Genomic DNA, 19932 nt, shown 5'->3' with positions numbered 1-19932 from the left:
TCTGCTCTTTCGATTGGCCGACGTGCGAAAGCGTGTTGACGTCATCCGGCAACCCGGAACGACGCGCAGTCGCCCGGAGCAGGAATCGACGGAAAGGAAACTCGCAACTTCACCAGTTCGGAACATGGCTCTCGGCGACTGCTGGAAGAACTTGTCATGGTTCTACCGCCAGTACCTTCTGGTGACGGCTCTCTACATGCTGGAGCCGTGGGAGAGGACCGTCTTCAGTATCCTTTTCGGCGAGCCCCTCTTCCGCCTTGACGGAACGTCGTGTGCGAAGCGATTCGACCTCGGGGTTCGGTCGCGTTCAGTCGCGCTGTTCAGAAACGGACCCGTCGATGGCGTCGCCCTCCCGATTTTCAGGTGAACGGCGAGGTGACGTCGTCGACTTTTAGGAAACTGAGCGCTGCGTCTTGGCTACCGAGTCTTGCGACCGACGACCGCTCGGACAGGCGGTTCGCTCAAATAATGCTCTTTTGACGGCTCGTTGTTTGCATTATGGCGGCCAAGAACGCCATCGTCTTCACGATTTCTCCATCACGCGGAAACCGATCGGTGGAAAGGTCGTGTCATTATTATTATTATTGTTATTTAGTATTACAGTGATACCTCGGCTTACGAACTTCATTGGTTCCCAGACAGAGTGTGTGTAAGGCGAAAAGTGTGTATCCCAAACATTAATTTCCCATAGGAAAGCATAAAAATGAGAATAATCTGTTCCCAGGTCCCCAAATAACGTAATTTTCTACTTTGCAATTTTCTAACCTTTAAAACGACACAAAATATACCACATTTTATGTATAATAAATGTGCTATGGTATTGTAATTAAAGAAATGAACTCTACTATGTAATAACGTTGTTTTATTGACCTTTGTGATGATCGTTGATGGCTTGATGGAATGGAGTGCATTAAACACTTGATGAGAAACGTAGCCTTCTTCTTCCACCATCTTGAGGAATACTTTCTTGTAAGCTTTGACATCTTTGTCGTCAGAACTGGCTGCCTCACCAAGACAAATGACACTATGAATCCCTGTACGACGCTTCAAGTTCTCAAACCATCCGTGGCCAGCCTTGAAATCATCAATGGATGACGAACTTCCGTTGCCTCTTGACGATATCCGAGTGAAGTTGCCGTGCTTCCTCGGCGATAATTTTACCTAGTTCCTCATCAATTGTGTTCTGTTTAGCTGGGTTGATAGCGTTTTTGCATCTTGTGTACAGATGGCTTGTGCGAGTTATTTGTGGAGCCTGATTGATGGGATATTTTAACCTTGCAGTCTACACCTTGCCTATGAACTATCAAAGTTGAAACGAGTCCAAATTTCACCGTTTTCTATCCATTTCTCTCTCTCTCTCTCTCTCTCTCTCTGTTGTCTGCCTATCTATTTTTATTTGCAGCTCTGTGTTTCTGTAACGTTTCGGATGTGTTTTCTATAATGTTTGGGTTACACACTTTTCGCCTTAGACACTGCCTGGGAACCAATTAATTTCGTAAACCAAAGTATCACTGTAATACTAAATAACAATAAAAACTCACTGCTGCGTTCTTGACCAATCGCATGTGGCTTTAACCGAAGACTGGGGGCGGGGAATAGCGGACAAAACAAGTGGGCTGCCATTTTCTTGCGCGGAGAAGGGGCTCATTCACGAACTTCACATCACTCATTGTGGCGCTCCGTGCGTATCCCGAAAAATAGTTTGTATGCCAAGATTACATTCTTGGGAATTTAACGTCCGCAAGCCGAAAAGTTCGTAAGCCAAGGCGGTCGTAAACCGAGATATCGCCGTCTTATTTTCAGGAATCTTTGCCTGGTCGGACGTTGCCAAATTCCGCGCAAATCATCTTCGGTATCCTCTGCCTCGGCTATTCCTTGGAGCTTGTCTGGAGAACCAACCTGGAAGGCGTCGGCGGTCAATCTGCGCATTTTTAATCGGCGATGAATTGGCCCAATGATTGGCGTTGATGTTTCGGGCGTCGAAGGTCCACCAAGGTCCGACCGTCGCCGCCCTTGCCCATTTGCCGTGTGTTGTTGTCGTTAACCGCCGGCGCGTCAGACTCGCTGCTGGTCAGCGTGGCGGGCATGGCGGTCTACACGGGCTACGTCTTCATGCCGCAGCACATCATGGCCATCCTGCGCTACTTCCAGATGGTCCAGTGACGGACGGACGGACGGACGGAACGACGGCCAGGATGATGACCAGGATGATGGTGGACTCCCTCTGCCCGGCCGGCACTCTTTCCGCTGCCGCTCGGCGCCTTTTTCTGGACCCTTGCCGCGTTCTTAAAATGGACCAATCAATTCAAAGAATGTACTTGACGTTTGTTTGTTTGTTTGTTTGTTTGTTTGTTTTTCCTCCATCCTGAGTCAACACTGTTGGTGGCACATGCCATTTTTTTCCTATTTGTAACTCGTGTCATTTCCTTTGTGGAGGGGCCCCATTAAAACGCCTGACAGAGAAGGGGCGGTGTCAGGAGAAGGGCTCGTTTGTCTCCATCTGGTGGTCACTGGGAAGATGACATTGAAATTGTGCTGCCTTTGTTGTAGGAATGAATGGCCGCCAGCAACGAGCAACGATGTCCACAATGTTGACCTTTCTGCTTTGAATAAAAAAACATTTGCAAAGAAAAGTGTGACTCGACACTGCTGCTCTTCGCACGACAAGTCTCGTTTTGGAGTTGGTGACGAGTCCGTACGTGACGTCACTGAAGGAACGCCCCTTGCCGAGAAAGGACATACCTTGCATCACCTCAATGCATTTTGCGGGACTTTCTTTGGTCTGAAAACTTGGTGTTGATGGCGAAATTAGAAGGAAAACGCATCGATAGCGCGATGGTGAATCGTTGCGTGTTGCATCAAGACTTCTACAGTGTATTTGATGTTCGCTGACAAAACGTCCCAGGAGACAATTTCCACGGCGCTTTGTCTCCATCTTCTGCCTTTTTTGGGGTACTGTGAGTACTAAAGAGTTTGTCACTACATTTCTCTCCAGATGCCTCAAAAAGACCGGAATAAATTCTTTCATCGATTGCAAACACGTATGCTTTCCTCTTCAGAACTATTGGAATCCTATTCATCACTGGATGAGTAACAAGAAAGCATCTTTTCTGAATCTGAAGTCATTGTTTTGGTTCTCGAGCAAGGCAAGACGTCTTGGCGTGACACCACAAACAAGGGGGCGGGACCTTCTGAAACTGACCACTTCCGGTTTCAAATTGAAGTACTTTTTAGACACTTGAAGTCATTTTTATTGGTGTTTTGCATTTGACTAAAAATAAAATACTGCGTGTTTTGGGCATTTTAGATGCTATCAAACGTTTTTCTGATGTCAGTTAGGAAACAAAAAAGTGATGTCTGTTGTCCTTTAAACAGCTTGTTCCCCGTCGGTCGCCACAAACTCTTGAAACAGTAACCCGAATAGAACTGTGCCTCTTTGCAATGTTTTGCTGATGATACTTGTGCAGCGTGTTCTACCGGAAACAAATTCCTTGTGTGTTCTAAATACATGGCAATTAAGATGATTCTGATTAGATATCTATTAGTGAGCTAGTTGGCTGGCTAGCTATTAGCTAGCTGGCTGGCTATCTGTTAGCTATCTATCCAGCTAGCACACCATTAGTGTTAGCTGGCTGACTATTTGCTATCTATTAGCTAGTGTTAGGTTAAAATATTACAGGCTAGTATTAGCATTTGACGGTTATCTTTAAAATTACGGAATGAAATATTGACCTTATTGCGCAAGGTTGTAACCTAACAATTGGCATGTTGGTTGTGAGAGAGATCACCAAAGAAGCCGGCAAGTTACTCTCAGATGATTTATTGCTAACAATTTGATCGAAGACAGAATTCTGGGTCTCAGAAAATATTCGTGTGCCCCAAATCAGTAAGAGAGACGAAAGACTCAGACTGAGCGGCCCAGATTTAAAGGTGTACCGCGTGCATATTCAAATTTGGCTCAAACAAAGAAATCGTCAGTGGATTGGATGCCTCTCCTCTGATGTCGGCATCCTTCTGGCGGGATGTCGCGGAGACGTCTCAAGTTGCCCTTGCCAAGATAGCGCTGGTTTCTGTTGTTAACCTGCACCTCCTTCCTTCAGCCTCGGTCAGGTCGTAACCTTTCCCCTCTTTTGGGTGATTCAGCGAATCAGCGAACCCCTCGCCTCCCGAGTGCCTGCAAAAATATAACTCCGACACACATTCCACATCTGCTCCCTCAGCCATCCAATCCAATTTCTCCACTGTGAGACTAATAAAGGCATATCCAATCCAATCCACTGAAAACAAAACACCATTGATACTAACCAACGCACTATTTTAATGTTCACCCTACAATGTTTGAAATGCCTGACTAAATGTCTTTATTTCCTTCACCAGCTACCTGGATATCTTCTTCTTCTTTTCCTTTGGGCTTTTCCCCTCAGGGGTCGCCACAGCGAATCAATGTCCTCCATCTATCCCGGTTTTGTGCATCCTCTTCTCTCACACCAGCTACCTTCATGTCCTCTTTGACCACATCCATAAAGCTCCTCTTGGGTCTTCCTCTCGGTCTCCTGCCGGGCAGTTCAAGGCTCAGCATCCTTCTCCCCATATAGTCACTCTCTCTCCTCTGGACATGTCCAACCAAACCATCAGTCTGACTTTGTCTCCAAGGCCTCGAATATGAGTTGTCCCTCTAATGTACTCCTTCCTGATCCCATCCAACCTGGTCACTCCCAAAGAAAACCTCAACATCTTCAGCTCTGCTTCCTGTCTTTTCTTCAGTGGCATTGTCTCCAGTCCAAACATCATGGCTGCTCTCACCACCGTTTTATACACTTTTCCCTTCATCCGAGCTGAAACCCTCCTATCACACATCACACCTGACATTTTTCTCCAGCCGCTCCAGCCTTCCTGGACACGCTTCTTCACCTCTTTTCCGCAGTTGACCCCAAGTCCTTCAAATCCTCCACCTTCTTTATCTCTTCTCCCTGTAGCATCACTCTTGCACTTGGATCCCTCTCATTCACACACATCTATTCCGTCTTGCTGCGACTGATCTTCATTCCTCTCCTTTCCAGGGCATATCTCCACACCTCTAGTTTTTCCGCCACCTGTTCCCTGTTCTCGCTACAGATCACAATGTCATCTGCAAACATCATGGTCCAAGCAGATTCTTGTCCAACATCGTCTGTCAGCCTGTCCATCACCATCGCAAATAAGGCTCGATTAAGGGCTCAGAGCTGACCCCTGGTGGAGTCCCACCTCCACCTTGAATTCCTCCGTCACACCGACAGCACACCTCACAACTGTCTTACAGTCACGATACATGTCTTGCACCGCTCTGACAAACTTTTCTGTCACTCCAGACTTCCTCATGCAATGCCACAGCTCTTCTCTGTCACCCTGTCGTACGCTTTCTCCACGTCTACAAAGACACAATGCAATTCCTTCTGACCTTCTCTGTACTTCTCTATCAGCATTCTTCAAGCAGACACTGCATCTGTCGTACTCTTTTTTGACATGAAGCCATACTGCTGCTCACAAATGTTCACTTCTGCTCTTAGTCTAGCTTCAACTACTCTTTCCCAGAGTTTCATTGTATGGCTCATCAACTTTATTCCTCTGTAGTTAGTACAACTCTGCACATCTCCTTTGTTCTTAAAAATGGACACCAGTACACTTGGTCTCCATTCTTCAGGCATCTGTTCACCATCTAAGATCTTGTTGAATAACCCAGTCAGGAACACCAGCGCCACCTCTCCAAGACACTTCCATACCTCCATTGGTAAATCATCAGGCCCGAGTGTCTTGGTCCACAACAGTCCTGACTTGGATATCTATTATATTAATAATCCATTTGATTTCTAAGCGCCTTTCAAAACTCTCATGGTCACTTTACAGTCACAGGATCAGTTTTTCTGTGGGTGAGCAGCGGAAGCCACACGTGCCAGCGTTCACTCAACCCCGAAGTAACTCAAATAGATAGCAAGATAGCTAGCTAGCTAGTGAATAGATAGCTATTGGCTAGCGAACACATAGCCATTAGCTCGCGAATCGATAGCTATTAGTTCTCTATTCGCTAGCTCGCTTTCGATCACTTTGAGTTGAGTGAACGCTGGCGCGTGTGGCTGCCGCTGCTCACCCACAGAAAAGCGGATCCTGTGAGTGTAAAGTGACCTTGAGAGTTTTGAAAGGCGCTTAGAATTGAAATGGATGATTATTTTTATTATGCATGACGGCTCATTTTGCAGGCACTGAAATATTTAAAGTGGCGGCAGACGCCCGCTGACCTCGCCGCCTTATTTGGAACCGTGAACCGAACGCCCCCTCGAAGAAGATGATCAAAAAAGACAGACCAGATGAGTAATGCGGAGTGGGGGCAACAACAGCAGGCTGGTTGAAGACCAAGATTTTTATTGTGAAAATGTCTCCTGCCAGATGTCGTCGTGACGCCAACTTAGGAAAGGTAGAAAAGAAGAACCGTTAGAAAAATGAGGTTTGCACGTGTTGGCTTTGCAGCATTTTCCACCGACGACAAATCAAAGCAAAAAGCAGGAATAAAACAAGACAGGCACTCCAAGTTAGCATCGTTAGCATGTTTCTCCTGTTCTGCGAGGCAAGAAAATAGAAATGCACGTCACAGATTTCCCTTTTTTTTTTTTTAAACTCTTTTTGTTGCTTTTTTTTCCTCAAACTCTTAAAGAACACCATTAATTCACATTGATAGCAAGAGAAGAGCCCGTTGTCGTCGTTTCTTTGAAAAAAGAAGAATTTCCAAAACACAGACACACTTTTTGTTGACACTTAAACGATGAGGACAGCGGCAGCCATTTTCAAGTCTCGGCGCAGCAGACGCGAAAGCCGCTACAAGACAAACCAAGGAGACCTTTTGACCTCTTGACCTTTTCCGCCGCAAAGTCCAGGGCGACCTTGCGACGGTTAGACATGCCCAAAAAGCGACACTGTGACGAGGGAGCACTAAAAGGGCGAGAAAAACACTTTTTTGATCTTGTGAATTATAAGCTTTTTCTTTGCTTTCCAAAATGGCGACTCTTTCCTCTGTCTTTTGTTTTGATGAAAGCAAAGCTAGCTAGCTAATATGTTTCCTGACTCAAATAGTTGGCTAGCTAGCTATATAGCATCTAGATAGTGGCTTTTTTGTATAGAATGTGAAAAGCTGGAAAACAGACTTGGGATGGAGCTTTTGCGTGCGTGTGTGTGTGTGTGTGTGTGTGTGTGTGTGTGTGTGTGTGTGTGTGTGTGTGTGTGTGTGTGTGTGTGTGTGTGTGTGTGTGTGTGTGTGTGTGTGTGTGTGTGTGTGGAGTCTTTTGCTCGTTTGAGCGCTCAAACTGGATTTGAAAATGGCTGCCTGGCGTCCAAATATCTCAACGCGTCAAAATGACACGTGAAAAGGGCGGCGGAGGTCCCAGAAAGCTTAGCAGGCGCTTTTATCAACAAGACGACGGCACAAAAGCAAAGCGCAGAAGAAGAAAGGATGACCCCCCCCCCCCCCCAAAAAAAAAAAAAAACAATGAAGAAGAAGAAAGTACAAACGTTTTTGTTTGTTTGTTGTTGTTGTTGTTGTGATTTCCTGCAGCACATCAACCCAACTCCAAAGCCTCCCTGGGTTGTTTTGGCGTTTATACGAGAGCACACAGAAGACACCACGACGACGTTGACGACAGAGGCGGCGGCGGCGGCAACGGCGCACACACGGCACAGAGCAACACGCACAGCAACAGGAAGTGGCTGTGAGCCACACCAAAAAACAGGAAGTAGACAAAAACATCACGTTTACGCACATTTGCGGGATCCATTTTTTTTCCCTTCGTCTTAGCAAAAAATACAAATGAGGTCAATTCACAGTGCACACCTTTCTTTGTTTTTTTTTTTTTTTTTGTTTCTCCCCCCCGCCCCTCACGTTATTGGGGGGGACAACAAGTCGTCGGCGATGCGACGGAAGTCGACGGATCGTCTTCCCCGCAGTTGGCGTAGAAGATTCCGGAAGAAGAAGAAGTGCGGAAAACAAGCTTGTCAACTCATACAGCAACCGGTCAGGGTCCAAGACATTCATTTTTCACGTAGGCCATGCTGGCTCATTAGCATCGATGCTAGCTGATCATTCATTTTTCATGTAATGATAATAATAATAATAATAATCCATTTCATTTCTAAGTGCCTTTCAAAACTCTCAAGGTCACTTTACGGTCACAGCTCATTAGCGTCGATGCTAGCTGATCATTCATTTTTCATGTAATGATAATAATAATAAGAAGAAGAATCCATTTAATTTCTAAGTGCCTTTCAAAACTCTCAAGGTCACTTTACAGTCACAGCTCATTAGCCTCGATGCTAGCTGATGTGTGTACTTGCTGACGTACCATCAATGCTACCTGACGAGCATCCATTTCAGATGCCGATTAGCTTCAATGCTAACCTGTTAACATCGAGGTCACCCATGGATGAGCTGGACTTGCCGTAGGTTATTTAGCATTTGAGCTAAATAGCCGCGATGATAGCCATTGACGCCAATGGTGCTAAACAACCAGCGTATCTGCTGACTGGTTAGCATCACGACGGGTCAGTAAAGCCTCAATGTAACAACCTTGAGTGCTAATCGCTTCAGAAAAACTAGCCAATGATAGCGTGGATGCTAAACGCAGTGTGGAATTGATAACCTGGGCGATTTGCATAAAGCGATGACCATGAAGGTCCACTGACGAGCATCCAGTTTGTTAGAAGATGAGCATGAAAACCTTCCCATCGGCCTCGAAGCAAACCTGAGTAGCCATTGCGAGCACCGATGCTAACCCAGTAGCCTGGATGTTAACCGGCAAACATCAATGCTAGCTGATAACTTGAGCGCTAGGTCATCGGAATGAATGATTAGCATCGCGCTTCAATGCGACGCTAGGTGCTTAGCCGCTTGGCCTCCGTATCGCTGAGATGACGGCGGCCATTTTGTCATAGCACCAACAGGAAAGAGTTCCACATTCTGGCGACAACAGGAAGCGATGACAAAGACGTCAACATTCTTCGGCTCGATCGGCGGCGGAGCAAAATGGCGGCAAAGAGGAGCGAGGGGTGAAAAAAAGTGCTACAAAGGCCTCGCTTGGCGCATCCTTCCGTCTTGACCTGGGCCAATCCCTCGCCCGTTACCCCCGGCGACACAGTGGAGTCGGAAAGCACAGTAAAAACCGGTCATTTGGGGGCGGGTCATTTGGGGGCCGGCCCCCGCTAGTCGTCCTTCTTCTCCGCCTGGATGCCGTTGGCGTAGACGGCGGGAAAGGGCAACGTGGAGAAAATCCCGTCAACGGGCATCAAGGCGCCCGTCCCTCCGGCGTCCCCCGGGGAGCCCGCGAAGGGCACGTTGAGGCGGCGCACGTGGTGGTACAGCATCTCCACGGGGGTCTTGGGGTCCAGGCCGAAGGGCGGCGCCTCGGCAAAGTGGACGGGGGCGTTGGCCGGCAGCCCCCCCGAGGCCACGGCGAGCGTGACGTCGGCCGGCGCGTAGCGGATGGTCCCGGCGGTGTAAACTCGCGAGACCTCGGCGGGCGGCGACGGGGGGCCCGAGGGGGCGGAGCTTCCGTCGTAAGGGGGCTTCCTGGCCGCGGCGCCGCCCTCGGCGGCCGGCGGCGTGGGGACGCCGTCGGGGATGGACCCCCCCGGCTTGAGGGGGCTCGGCGTGGCCGGCTTGGCCGTCACGCTGAAGGGCGACTCGTTGCGGCAAATCTCCCGGTTGGGCGGAAAGTTCCAGATGCTGCTGTCGTTGTCAAAGTTGACGGGCTCCGACATTTCCGTCTTGATGTCGTGGACGGCCGGCGGAGGGACGGGGACGCCCGACGGCGAGGACGGACGCATCTTGCGGCTTCGCGGCCGCTCCCACTTTTGGGCTTTCCGCCTCTTGCGGCGCAGAAGCTTCTCCGCTTCGCCGCCGTCGTCTTCTTCGTCGGAGGACGAAGGCGAAGGGCGCGGGAGCGCGTCCGCCTCGCCGAAGTGCTCCGCTTTGATCCGAAGGCCTCCCCGGACGGCGCCGTCGTCGCCGGACGATTCGGGCTCCTCCCGCCGCTGCGAAAGGGCGTGGCCGCGCCGCCCCCGTCCCTCGCCGTCTACGCCGACTTCCGATTGGCCTGGCTTTTGCGCCGCCTCGTCGTTTTCTGGTGACGGAATGCGTACGTTGAATGTTGCCGGAGGCGCCCGCGCCGAGACAGACTTACCCGAGTTTTCTTTGGACTCGCAATCCGAGTCGGAGGAGTCGCAGGAATCCGGATGGTTTTGCGGGAGCTTCGGCATCTGGCCAAAGTCGACGGGCGTGTCCTCGTATTCGTGGTTGCTGCCGACACAAACCACACTTTGCCACGACACTAGAGATGTATCTTTTTATTTATTTAGCTATTCAACTATTTTTTATGTATTTATTCACCATTTTTTTGAATATATATATAATCACTGATTATTTGTTTATTTCTTTATTTGTCCATTTGTGTACCGGTGCATTCATTTATTTATTTGTTTATTTCTTTATGAGCTGTTTGTTTGTTTATTGAATTATTTATGTATTTATAGAATCACTTTTTTTAATTCACTTATTTATTAGTTTATTTATTCATGTATTTATTTAATCATCCATTTGTATTTATTTATTTATTAACTGTTTGTTTATTGATTTGTTTATTTATTCAGCTATGTATTCACCTATTTTTTTATTTATATAATCACTTATTTTTTATACACTTATTCATCTATTTATTTATTTATTTATTTGACCCTTTGTGAACTTGTGCATTTATTTATTAACTGTTTGTTTGTTTATTTACTTATTTATTTATTCATTTGTTTACTAGCCTACTTGTGCCAGCCACTGCTCACCCTTAGAAAAAATATCCTGACTGTAAAGTGTCCTTGAGAGTTTTGAAAGGCGCTTATAAATGAAATGTATTATTGTTGTTGTTGTTGTTGTTGTTATTGTTATTTTTAAAACCCGAGCAAGCCACACCCCCCGCCCAAAAGCAGAGCAGATGACAGAAGGAAAAAGTGGTTGTGATGAGGTCCAACCTGAGCACGTAGTTGATCCAGATGATGTTCTTGTCGCCGCCGTTCTTGGCGTTGACGGCGATGGTGGCGCTGGATTGGATCCACATGTAGCCGGCGCTCTTCTGGATCCAGCGGTAGTACTTGGTCACGCACTGGCCTTTGGTCATCACTGCAAAGCAAAGCACGCGACAGCTAACATTAGCATCGTCCCGGACATAAAAGGTAGCTAGCTATTTGCTATTTATTAGCTGGCTAGCTAGCCATATAGCTGTCTCACTAGCTATCTAGCTGGCTGGCTAGCTAGCTTTCTAGATGGCTAGCAAGCTATCTTTCTGTATATCGATTACCGATAGAGCTAGCTAGCTTTCTAACTAGCTAGGTCACCAAGTCTACTTGACGTTTGGATGAAAAGGACTAAAAGCTATCTAGCTATTTGCTATTTAGTAGCTTGCTAGATATAAAGCTGGCCTGCTAGATATAGATGGCTTGCTATCTATCGAGCTGGCTAGCTAGCTTTCTATCTAGCTAGCAAGCTATCTATCTGTATATCTATTACCTATATAGCTAGATAGCTTTCTAGCTAGCGAGCTCTTAGCTATCAGGTAGCTAGCTAGCTTTCTATTTATTTGAGTAACTTCCGGGGTGAGTGTGGCTGCCGCTGCTCACCATAAGAAAAACTGATCCTGTGACTGTCAAGTGACCTTGAGAGTTTTGAAAGGTGCTTAGAAATGAAATGGATTATTATTATTATTATTATTATTATTATTATTATTATTATTAACTCCAGAGGAATAAAGTTGATGAGCCATACAATGAAACTCTGGGAAAGAGTAGTTGAAGCAAGACTAAGAGCAGAAGTGAACATTTGTGAGCAGCAGTATGGCTTCATGTCAAAAAAGAGTACGACGGATGCAGTGTTTGCTTGAAGAATGCTGATAGAGAAGTACAGAGAAGGTCAGAAGGAATTGCATTGTGTCTTTGTAGATCTGGAGAAAGCGTACGACAGGGTGACAGAGAAGAGCTGTGGCATTGCATGAGGAAGTCTGGAGTGACCGAAAAGTATGTCAGAGCGGCGCAAGACATGTATCGTGACTGTAAGACAGTTGTGAGGTGTGTTGTCGGTGTGACTGAGGAATTCAAGGTGGAGGTGGGACTCCACCAGGGGTCAGCTCTGAGCCCTTCTCGTTTGCTATGGTGATGGACAGGCTGACAGACGATGTTAGACAAGAATCTCCTTGGACCGTGATGTTTGCAGATGACATTGTGATCTGTAGCGAGAACGGGGACCAGGTGGCGGAGAAACTAGAGATGTGGAGAGATATGCCCTGGAAAGGAGAGGAATGAAGATCAGTCGCAGCAAGACGGAATAGATGTGTGTGAATGAGAGGGATCCAAGCGCAAGAGTGATGCTACAGGGAGAAGAGATAAAGAAGGTGGAGGATTTTAAGTACTTGGGCTCAACTGTGGAAAAGAGGTGAAGAAGCGTGTCCAGGCAGGCTGGAGAAAAATGTCAGGTGTGATGTGTGATGTCAGGCTTTCAGCTTGGATGAAAGGAAAAGTGTATAAAACGGTGGTGAGAGCAGCCATGATGTTTGGACTGGAGACAGTGCCACTGAAGAAAAGACAGGAAGCAGAGCTGAAGATGTTGAGCTTTTCTTTGGGAGTGACCAGGTTGGATAGGATCAGGAAGGAGTACATTAGAGGGACAACTCAGATTAGAGGCTTTGGAGAGAAAGTCAGACTGAGATGGTTTGGACCAGATGTCCAGGGGAGAGAGAGTGACTATATCGGGAGAAGGATGCTGAGCCTTGAACTGCCAGGCAGGAGACCGAGAGGAAGACCCAAGAGGAGCTTTATGGATCTCATCAAAGAGGACATGAAGGTAGCTGGTGTGAAAGAAGAGGATGCAAAAAACCGGCTTAGATGGAGGACATTGATTCGCTGTGGCCACCCCTGAAGGGAAAAGCCCAAAGAAAAAGAAATTAAATGTATTATTGTGATATTATAAACCATCACCGTTCCTTCAGCAACCGCCTAGCTTGCGCCGAGTGGCTTTGTCCACCAGGTGGTGTCGTGACTCTTCTTCTTCTACTCTGTCCAAAGTGCATCAGCCCCCACCCAAAGCGCTCGTGCACTTTGACTGAAAACCAAACTCAGAAGACCTCGGCTGGAGGCCAGCGGGGACGTTACCATGGCGACACGTTTTGTTAGCCCGTAATTTGGCCGACTTTGCCACGTCCGCCCGGGAGCGGTCGCGGTGCGATGGCGAAGGGGGGGGGGGGGGGGGGGCTCATACGTCACGTGCTGGTTCCGAGCCTACGAGGGTCAACGCTGAGCTTTCCACTTGGATGATGGAGGAGAAACGCCATCTTTTTTTGTGGCGTGCGTGTGAGCAAAAGAAGTGATTAACATGGCAGCTGACGGCTCTTGTGATTGACATTAGCCTAGCTAGCTTTTAGAGAGCTAGCTTTTAGCATTATAGTTAGCTATTTGAGTCAGGAAACATATTAGCTGTCTAGTTAGCTAGCTAGCTATTAGCTGGCTATCTAGCATTCTATTAGCTAGCTAGCTAGCTTTCTATCTTTTTGAATTATTCCGGGTTCAGTGAACGCTGGCGCCTGTGGCTGCCACTGCTCACCCACAGAAAAAACTGATCCTGTGACTGTAAAGTGACCTTGAGAGTTTTTAAAGGCGCTTAGACATGAACAGGACTATTATTATTCTATCATGTTGACAATCGAATGGCTGCAAATGGTGACATTGAATCAGCCAATCAGAGCCCAGCACCACCAGGAAGTCGAGCACAAAGTCACTTGAATGTGACTGTCATGTTTTACCTGCGCACACGCGTGTGTGTGTGACAGGCCTTTGACGTGCGTGCGCGAGCGTCGATTAAAGATGGTGGCGGTCCGCAGAGAGTGAAATGGCCTCCGGGCTTCAACGCCCGCCCGCTCTCTCTTTCTTCCTGTGTCTGTCCACGCGTCTGTCTCGCAAGCCTCCATTTGTCTTTTCAAGCGGCCATCTTGGAAAAGGCGGGTCCGCTTGGACTCGCCGCCATCTTGGATGTGACGGCGGCGCGTTTGCCGACGGGCCGTGTTGAAGCGCAACCTTTTTGCAGGGGGTGTAAAGGCGGTCCGGGGGGGGGGGCGGGGGCGTCCTGCAACTTGGAGACACCCCCCCCCCCTCTCACCCAACACCTGATCAGTGTGAGGCCAGGAAGCGGACCTGACTATCCAGCAATCTAGCTAGCTATCTAGCTGGCTACCTAGATGGCTACCTAGCTGGTTACCTGGCTGTCTATCTATCTAGCTGGCTGGCTGGCTACCTAGCTAGCTGTATATTAGCCATCTGGCCAGCTACGTATTTGCTATCTATTAGCTAGCTATTAGCTGGATAGCTATTAGCCAGCTATCTATTAGCTATCTACTAGCTGGTTAACTAGCTTTCTTTCTATTTTAGAAGTGACCTTGAGAGTTTTGAAAGGCGCTTATAAATGAAATGGATTATTATTATTATTATTATTATTATTATTATTATTATTATTAGCTACCTAGATAGCTTTCTATCTATTTGAGTTCCTTCTGGGTTGAGTGAACGTTGGCGTGTGTGGCTGCCGCTGCTCACCCGCAGAAAAACTGATCCTGTGACTGTAAAGTGACCTTGAGAGTGTTGAAAGGCGCTTATAAATGAAATGGATTATTATTATTATTATTATTATTCTTATCTCCCCATTGCCAAACATGAATTTTTGATGGGAGAGCCAATTTTGCTGGTGGCTGACGATGACGAGGAGGAAGGTAGTAAAGGTCGCCAGGGTTATGCAGCCATTTTCTCTCGTTTTTTTCCCCTTTGGATGAATTTTGGCCGCTTTAGCGAGGCGCTACTCACAGTCCAGGTGACTTTGCCGGATGGCGTCCACGTCCTCGGCGTGGATCAGCTGGTAGCAGCGTTTGCCCACCACGTCGGCGGCCGATACGTCCATGTAGTCGCTGATCCTGCCAGCACAACATAAGCGCCGTTCCTTAAGCGACCGATCACGGCACAGATTGGTCGCACACCCACCTGATCCTTTCACCCGTCACCTTGGCAACCGCGCCACAACGTTGCCCCAAAAATTGCGCATTCGTTCAATTCATTTTTTTTTGTCATCAGCTGCCATTTTTTTACCAGCTATCATTTGTGTTTTTTAATCAACTAGCATCCATATTAGCTATCTAGCTAGCTTTCTGTCTATTTGAGTTACTTCCAGGTTGAGAGAACGCTGGTGCGTGTGGCTGCCGCTGCTCACCCACAGAAAAAAAACATATCCTGTGACTGTCAAGTGCCCTAGAGAGTTTGGAAAGGCGCTTAGAAATCAAATTTATTATTATTATTATTAATATTATTATTATTATTATTAGTAGGTAGTAGTAGTAGTAGTAGTAGTAGTATTACCAGTATTTTTTAGTGTCATTTGCTAGCTATTTGTCTATTTTTCTGCTATTTTATTATATATCATTTTACTTATGGTTTTATTGTTATCAGAATCAGAATCATCTTTATTGCCAAGTATGTAGGACACACAAGGAATTTGTTTCCGGTAGAACACGCTGCACTAGTATCGTTGTCAAAAAAACTGCTAAGTGGCACTATACAGTTCCATTTTGGCTACTGTTGAAAGAGTTCAAAGAGTTAATGGCTTGGGGGAAGAAGCTGTTTAAATGTCTGCTGGATTTGGTGCGCATGGATCGATAGCGCCTGCCTGAGGGGAGTAGCTGGAAAAGGTGGTGGGCAGGGTGCGGAGGGTCCAGTAGGATTTTCCGCGCCCTAGTTTGGATTCTTGCAGTGTGCAAGTCCTCGAGAGTGGGTAGGGCGGTGCCAATGATTTTTTCCGCCGTCCTAACTGTCCGTTGAAGTCGGATTTTGTCCATTTTTGTGGCGGCCCCGAACCAAACGGTGATGGAAGAACAAAGGATGGATTCGATGACAGCCGTGTAGAAATGTTGCAGCACCTCCTGTGGCAGGCCATGCTTCTTTAGCAGCCTCAGGAAGTACATTCTCTGTTGGGCCTTTTTCAGGATAGAGTTGGTGTTGACCTCCCACTTCATGTCCTCGGAAGACCGTGATTCCCAGGAACTTGAAGGTCTCAACGGTTGACACCAGGCAGTTGGATAGTGTGAGGGGTAGCTGTGGTGATGGATGTTTCCTGAAGTCCACCATCATCTCAACTGTCTTGAGCGTGTTCAGCTCCAGGTTGTGACGGCTGCACCAGAGCTCCAGCTGCTCCACTTGTTGTCGGTACGCAGACTCGTCGCCGTCTTTGATGAGACCGATGACCGTGGTGTCGTCTGCGAACTTTATGAATTTGACAGCCGGGTGCGTTGAGGTGCAGTCGTTCGTGTAGAGAGAGAAGAGCAATGGAGAGAGGACGCATCCCTGCGGGGCTCCAGTGCTCGTGGTTCGTGTCGTGGATGATATATTTCCCAGTCTGACCTGTTGTGTCCGTCCTGTCAGGAAGCTGAGGGTCCACTGGCAGATCGTAGCTGGAGAAGTTTGGGGCTGAGGAGTTCTGGGATGATGGTATTGAACGCAGAGCTGTAGTCCACAAACAGGATCCTTGCGTAGGTTCCTGTGTTGTCAAGGTGGTCGAGGATGTGATGCAGTCCGATGTTGACTGCATCCTGTTATGTGCTTTGTTTTATTGTTTTTATTGTAAAGTGTCCTTGGGTGTTTTGAAAGGCGCTTGAAATAAAATGTATTATTATTATTATTTGCTATCTATTAGTTATGGCTGCCTAGCTAGCTATCTGGCTGGCTAACTAGCTAGCTATCTGGCTGGCTGGCTAGCTAGCTAGCTATCTAGCAAGCAATGTTTTCACTATCTAGCGGGCTGGCTATCTAGCTAGGTAACTGGCTAGGTAACTAGCTTTCTATCTATTTGAGTTCTGGGTTGATTGAACGCTGGCGCGTGTGGCTGCCGCTGCTCACCCACAGCAAAACAAACTTATCCCGTGACTCTAAAGTGACCTTGAGAGTTTTGAAAGGCGCTTATAAATCAAATGTACAGTGGGGCCTCGGTTTACAAACACCTTGCCTTACGAACTTTTCGGTTTACGAACGTTAAATTTATGAAAATTAAACCTTGGCATAAGCACTACTTTTCGCGATACACATCCCCCACCACAGCTGTCGGAGTAATCTTCGGCGGAAGAATACTAAAGCACATGACCGAACAGCACCCCTGCCGGCCGGCCTACCTTTCCACACCCCCTTTCTCTCCTTTCTCTGAATGCAAACATCAAGGAGTTTTTTACAGATATTTTTGCTGTTATGGGACCGAAAAAGACAACACCACAGGCTCGTGTTCAGCCGAAGAAGACACAAAACAAGATTACAGTCGAGGAGAAGAAGGAGATGATTGAAAAACACGAACGAGGTGTGCGTTTGTCTGATTTAGCGGCCCAGTGCGGATATGCCAAGTCAACCATCCTCCTCCGCAACCGAGAAGCCATTAAAAGTGCATCTGTTGCAAAAGGTGTTTCCGCGCTGTCAAGGCAACGGTCTCGGGCAATCGAAGAAGTTGCAAAACTTCTGTTCATTTGGATTAACGAAAAGCAGCTATCTGGCGACAGCGTGAGTCAAGCAATTATATGCGAGCAAGCACGGCTAATTCACTCCGACATCGCCACGCGGCAACCTGGAAGTTCGCCGCTTATTGAGGATTTTTAAGCCAGCAACGGATGGTTCCAGAACATCTGAGGGCAAGGAGGAGAAGGCAATGTTGGCAAAGTGGAATGATGTGCAGGCTATTACCCAACAGTTCCATCCAGAAAAGACTGTGGTTATGACAATCATCAACATGATGAACGATCATGTGATGCCTCAGCTTCATAAGACCTGACAAGTCAGAAAGCAACAGGTGTCAATTAAGAGGTTTTTAATCAGCAAAAATGACGAGGAGTCTCCAAAGAAGCAAAGAAGAGAAGCCACACCGGAGGTTGAGTTACCAACAGTCCTTATGGTGACTCTCTTTCCAAACAGCAATTCCCTCTGACCTCCAACGCCATTCCATCAAGCCATCAATGACCATCACAAATGTAAATAAAGTGACTTTATTATACAGTGCAGTGTATTTCTTTCATTACTATACAATAGCGCGTTTATTATACGTAGAATAAGGTATGTTGTGTGTAGTTTTAAGGCTTATTTAGTTGAAAATTATATTTTATGGATACCTGGGACAGATTATTCTCATTTTAATGGTTTCCTATGGGAAATTAATATTTGGGATACACACTTTTCACCTTACACACTCTGTCTGGGAACCAATTAAATTTGTAAGCCAAGGTCCCACTGTAGTATGAAGGGAAACTTTTTTTATTCCCAGGCAAGACTGACTTTCTTGATTGTAAGAGAGTATTTTTGGATTGGAGCTAGCACGCTAATAATGAAAATTTCCCCTTGTGGGACTAATCTATTAGCTATCTAGAAAGCTTGCTATCTATTAGCTATATCTAGCTAGATAGCTATATGAGTCTGGAAACATATTAGCTATCTTGCTATCTATTAGCTAGCTAGCTAACTTTCTATCCATTAGCGTGTGTGGCTGCCGCTTCTCACTCACAGAAAAAAAAAACGTATCCTGTGACTGTAAAGTGACCTTGCGAGTTTTGAAAGTCGCTTGTAAATCACATGGATTCTTATTTTTAGGATTCGCCGGCGATGGGATGAATTGGCTGATTTTGGGCACGGTGCTGGAACATCTAGCGTAAGATAAGAGCCCGCCTCGAACCTGCGAAAAAGACATTTCCTCTTCCTGTAATGGAGGCGGCCGGCGCTCGTCATTGTGTCGCTCGCAGCCTACACAAAAACACCATCCGAGCCTTGACTTTTTCCGTTTTTTTTTAGCAATGAAAGCCGCTTTCTCCTTCTTTTTGCGCGGCGTGGAGCTTGATGGAATCTGGACGGTCAGACGGTTAAGTCGCCAGCGAGATGCTATCACTTTTATCTGGACGCCGGCGAGCAAGATAGATCCATCAGAGACTCGCGCGCGGCTTACGGCGCCCGATTGGCTCATGAATAAAAATGCGCCACGCCGGCGCCCGCCGGACGGACGGACGCGGCGTCACATCAGGAATCTTAAAAGATGGCAGGAAGAAATGTGCTCATGGACACAAGTGGAACAAAGAAACGTGGGGGGAAAAAGGAAGAAATTCAATCAAAAAACGCCTTACTATACATGGTCGGTTTTTTCGGCTAAAAAGCCTTACTATACATTGTTTTTTTTTTTTTTTGGGGGGGGGGGGATAAAAACGGCTTACTATATATAGTCATTTTTTTGTGGCTAAAAACGCATGACTATACATGGTGGTTTTTTTTAGCTAAAAACGCCTTCTTATACATGGTGTTTTTTTTGGGCTAAAAACGCCTTACTGAACATGGTTGTTTTTTGGGGGGGGCTAAAAAAGCCGTACTCTACATCAGACATGGTTAAACTACGGCGCACGGGCGACATAATCCGTCTTTTTAATATACCACATAAAGCACAAAATGCGGCTTTTTAATCCGGCCCGCCGAACTTGTCCAAATGATAGTAAAAACAGTGTCTGAAACTCATGACAAAAAGCTAGCGGACACCGGGGCAGACAACTCTGAAAAGTTGCTGGCCCCACATCGCAGGTATCCGCGAAATAGTCTGTAAATGCCATATCTTGCATATTCCTTGAAACAAATGTATGAACTGCTAAGGGCTATTTTTCCCGTTTTGAAAGACTTGTAATGCTTTAGTACATCCGGCCCAAACACTCCCTCCAAATGCTCCTGGCCTGGCGGCCCCTCTGTCAAATCTTAGAACCCATTATGGCCCGCCAGTCAAAAGGTTTGCCCACCCCTGCTCTACACACTTGTTTTTTTTTCTTTCTTCTTCTACATGGTCAT

At 46.9% G+C, this 19932-nt stretch overlaps 2 protein-coding genes across 3 annotated transcripts in view; one reads left to right on the top strand and one right to left on the bottom strand.

The window, feature by feature from the left end:
• Positions 1-48: 48 nt before the first annotated feature.
• On the top strand, positions 49-3213 carry sptssa (serine palmitoyltransferase, small subunit A). Its single transcript, XM_089004280.1, has 2 exons — positions 49-227; positions 2060-3213. Exons 1-2 carry the CDS (start codon positions 125-127, stop codon positions 2161-2163), a joined length of 207 nt encoding a protein of 68 aa, XP_088860406.1. The 5' UTR covers positions 49-124; the 3' UTR covers positions 2164-3213.
• A 5772-nt stretch (positions 3214-8985) lies between these two features.
• The window catches only part of npas3 (neuronal PAS domain protein 3), a 49362-nt gene continuing 38415 nt past the window's right edge, over positions 8986-19932 (bottom strand). For both annotated transcript variants that reach the window (XM_089004861.1, XM_089004862.1), the window contains exons 9-12: positions 14905-15011; positions 11038-11185; positions 10200-10315; positions 8986-10139 (exon numbers count right to left, since the gene is read on the bottom strand). In XM_089004861.1, the coding sequence (XP_088860987.1) occupies positions 9220-10139; positions 10200-10315; positions 11038-11185; positions 14905-15011 (1291 nt within the window). In that variant the 3' untranslated portion in view covers positions 8986-9219. The remainder of the gene's footprint in view (positions 10140-10199; positions 10316-11037; positions 11186-14904; positions 15012-19932) is intronic.

This window comes from Hippocampus bargibanti, linkage group LG09 (assembly GCF_051943395.1).
Source record: "Hippocampus bargibanti isolate YZ-2025 linkage group LG09, ASM5194339v1, whole genome shotgun sequence".
NCBI lineage: Eukaryota > Metazoa > Chordata > Actinopteri > Syngnathiformes > Syngnathidae > Hippocampus > Hippocampus bargibanti.
The sequence above is the reverse complement of the archived record's forward strand: the minus strand, read 5'-3'. Positions and strand labels throughout refer to the sequence as shown.

Coding starts and splice junctions, on each gene's coding strand:
- sptssa (XM_089004280.1), top strand. CDS start 125: ATGGCTCTCGGCGACTGCTGGAAGAACTTGTCATGGTTCTACCGCCAG. Junction 228..2,059: donor GTGGGAGAGGACCGTCTTCA/GTATCCTTTTCG, acceptor CCGGCGCGTCAG/ACTCGCTGCTGGTCAGCGTG.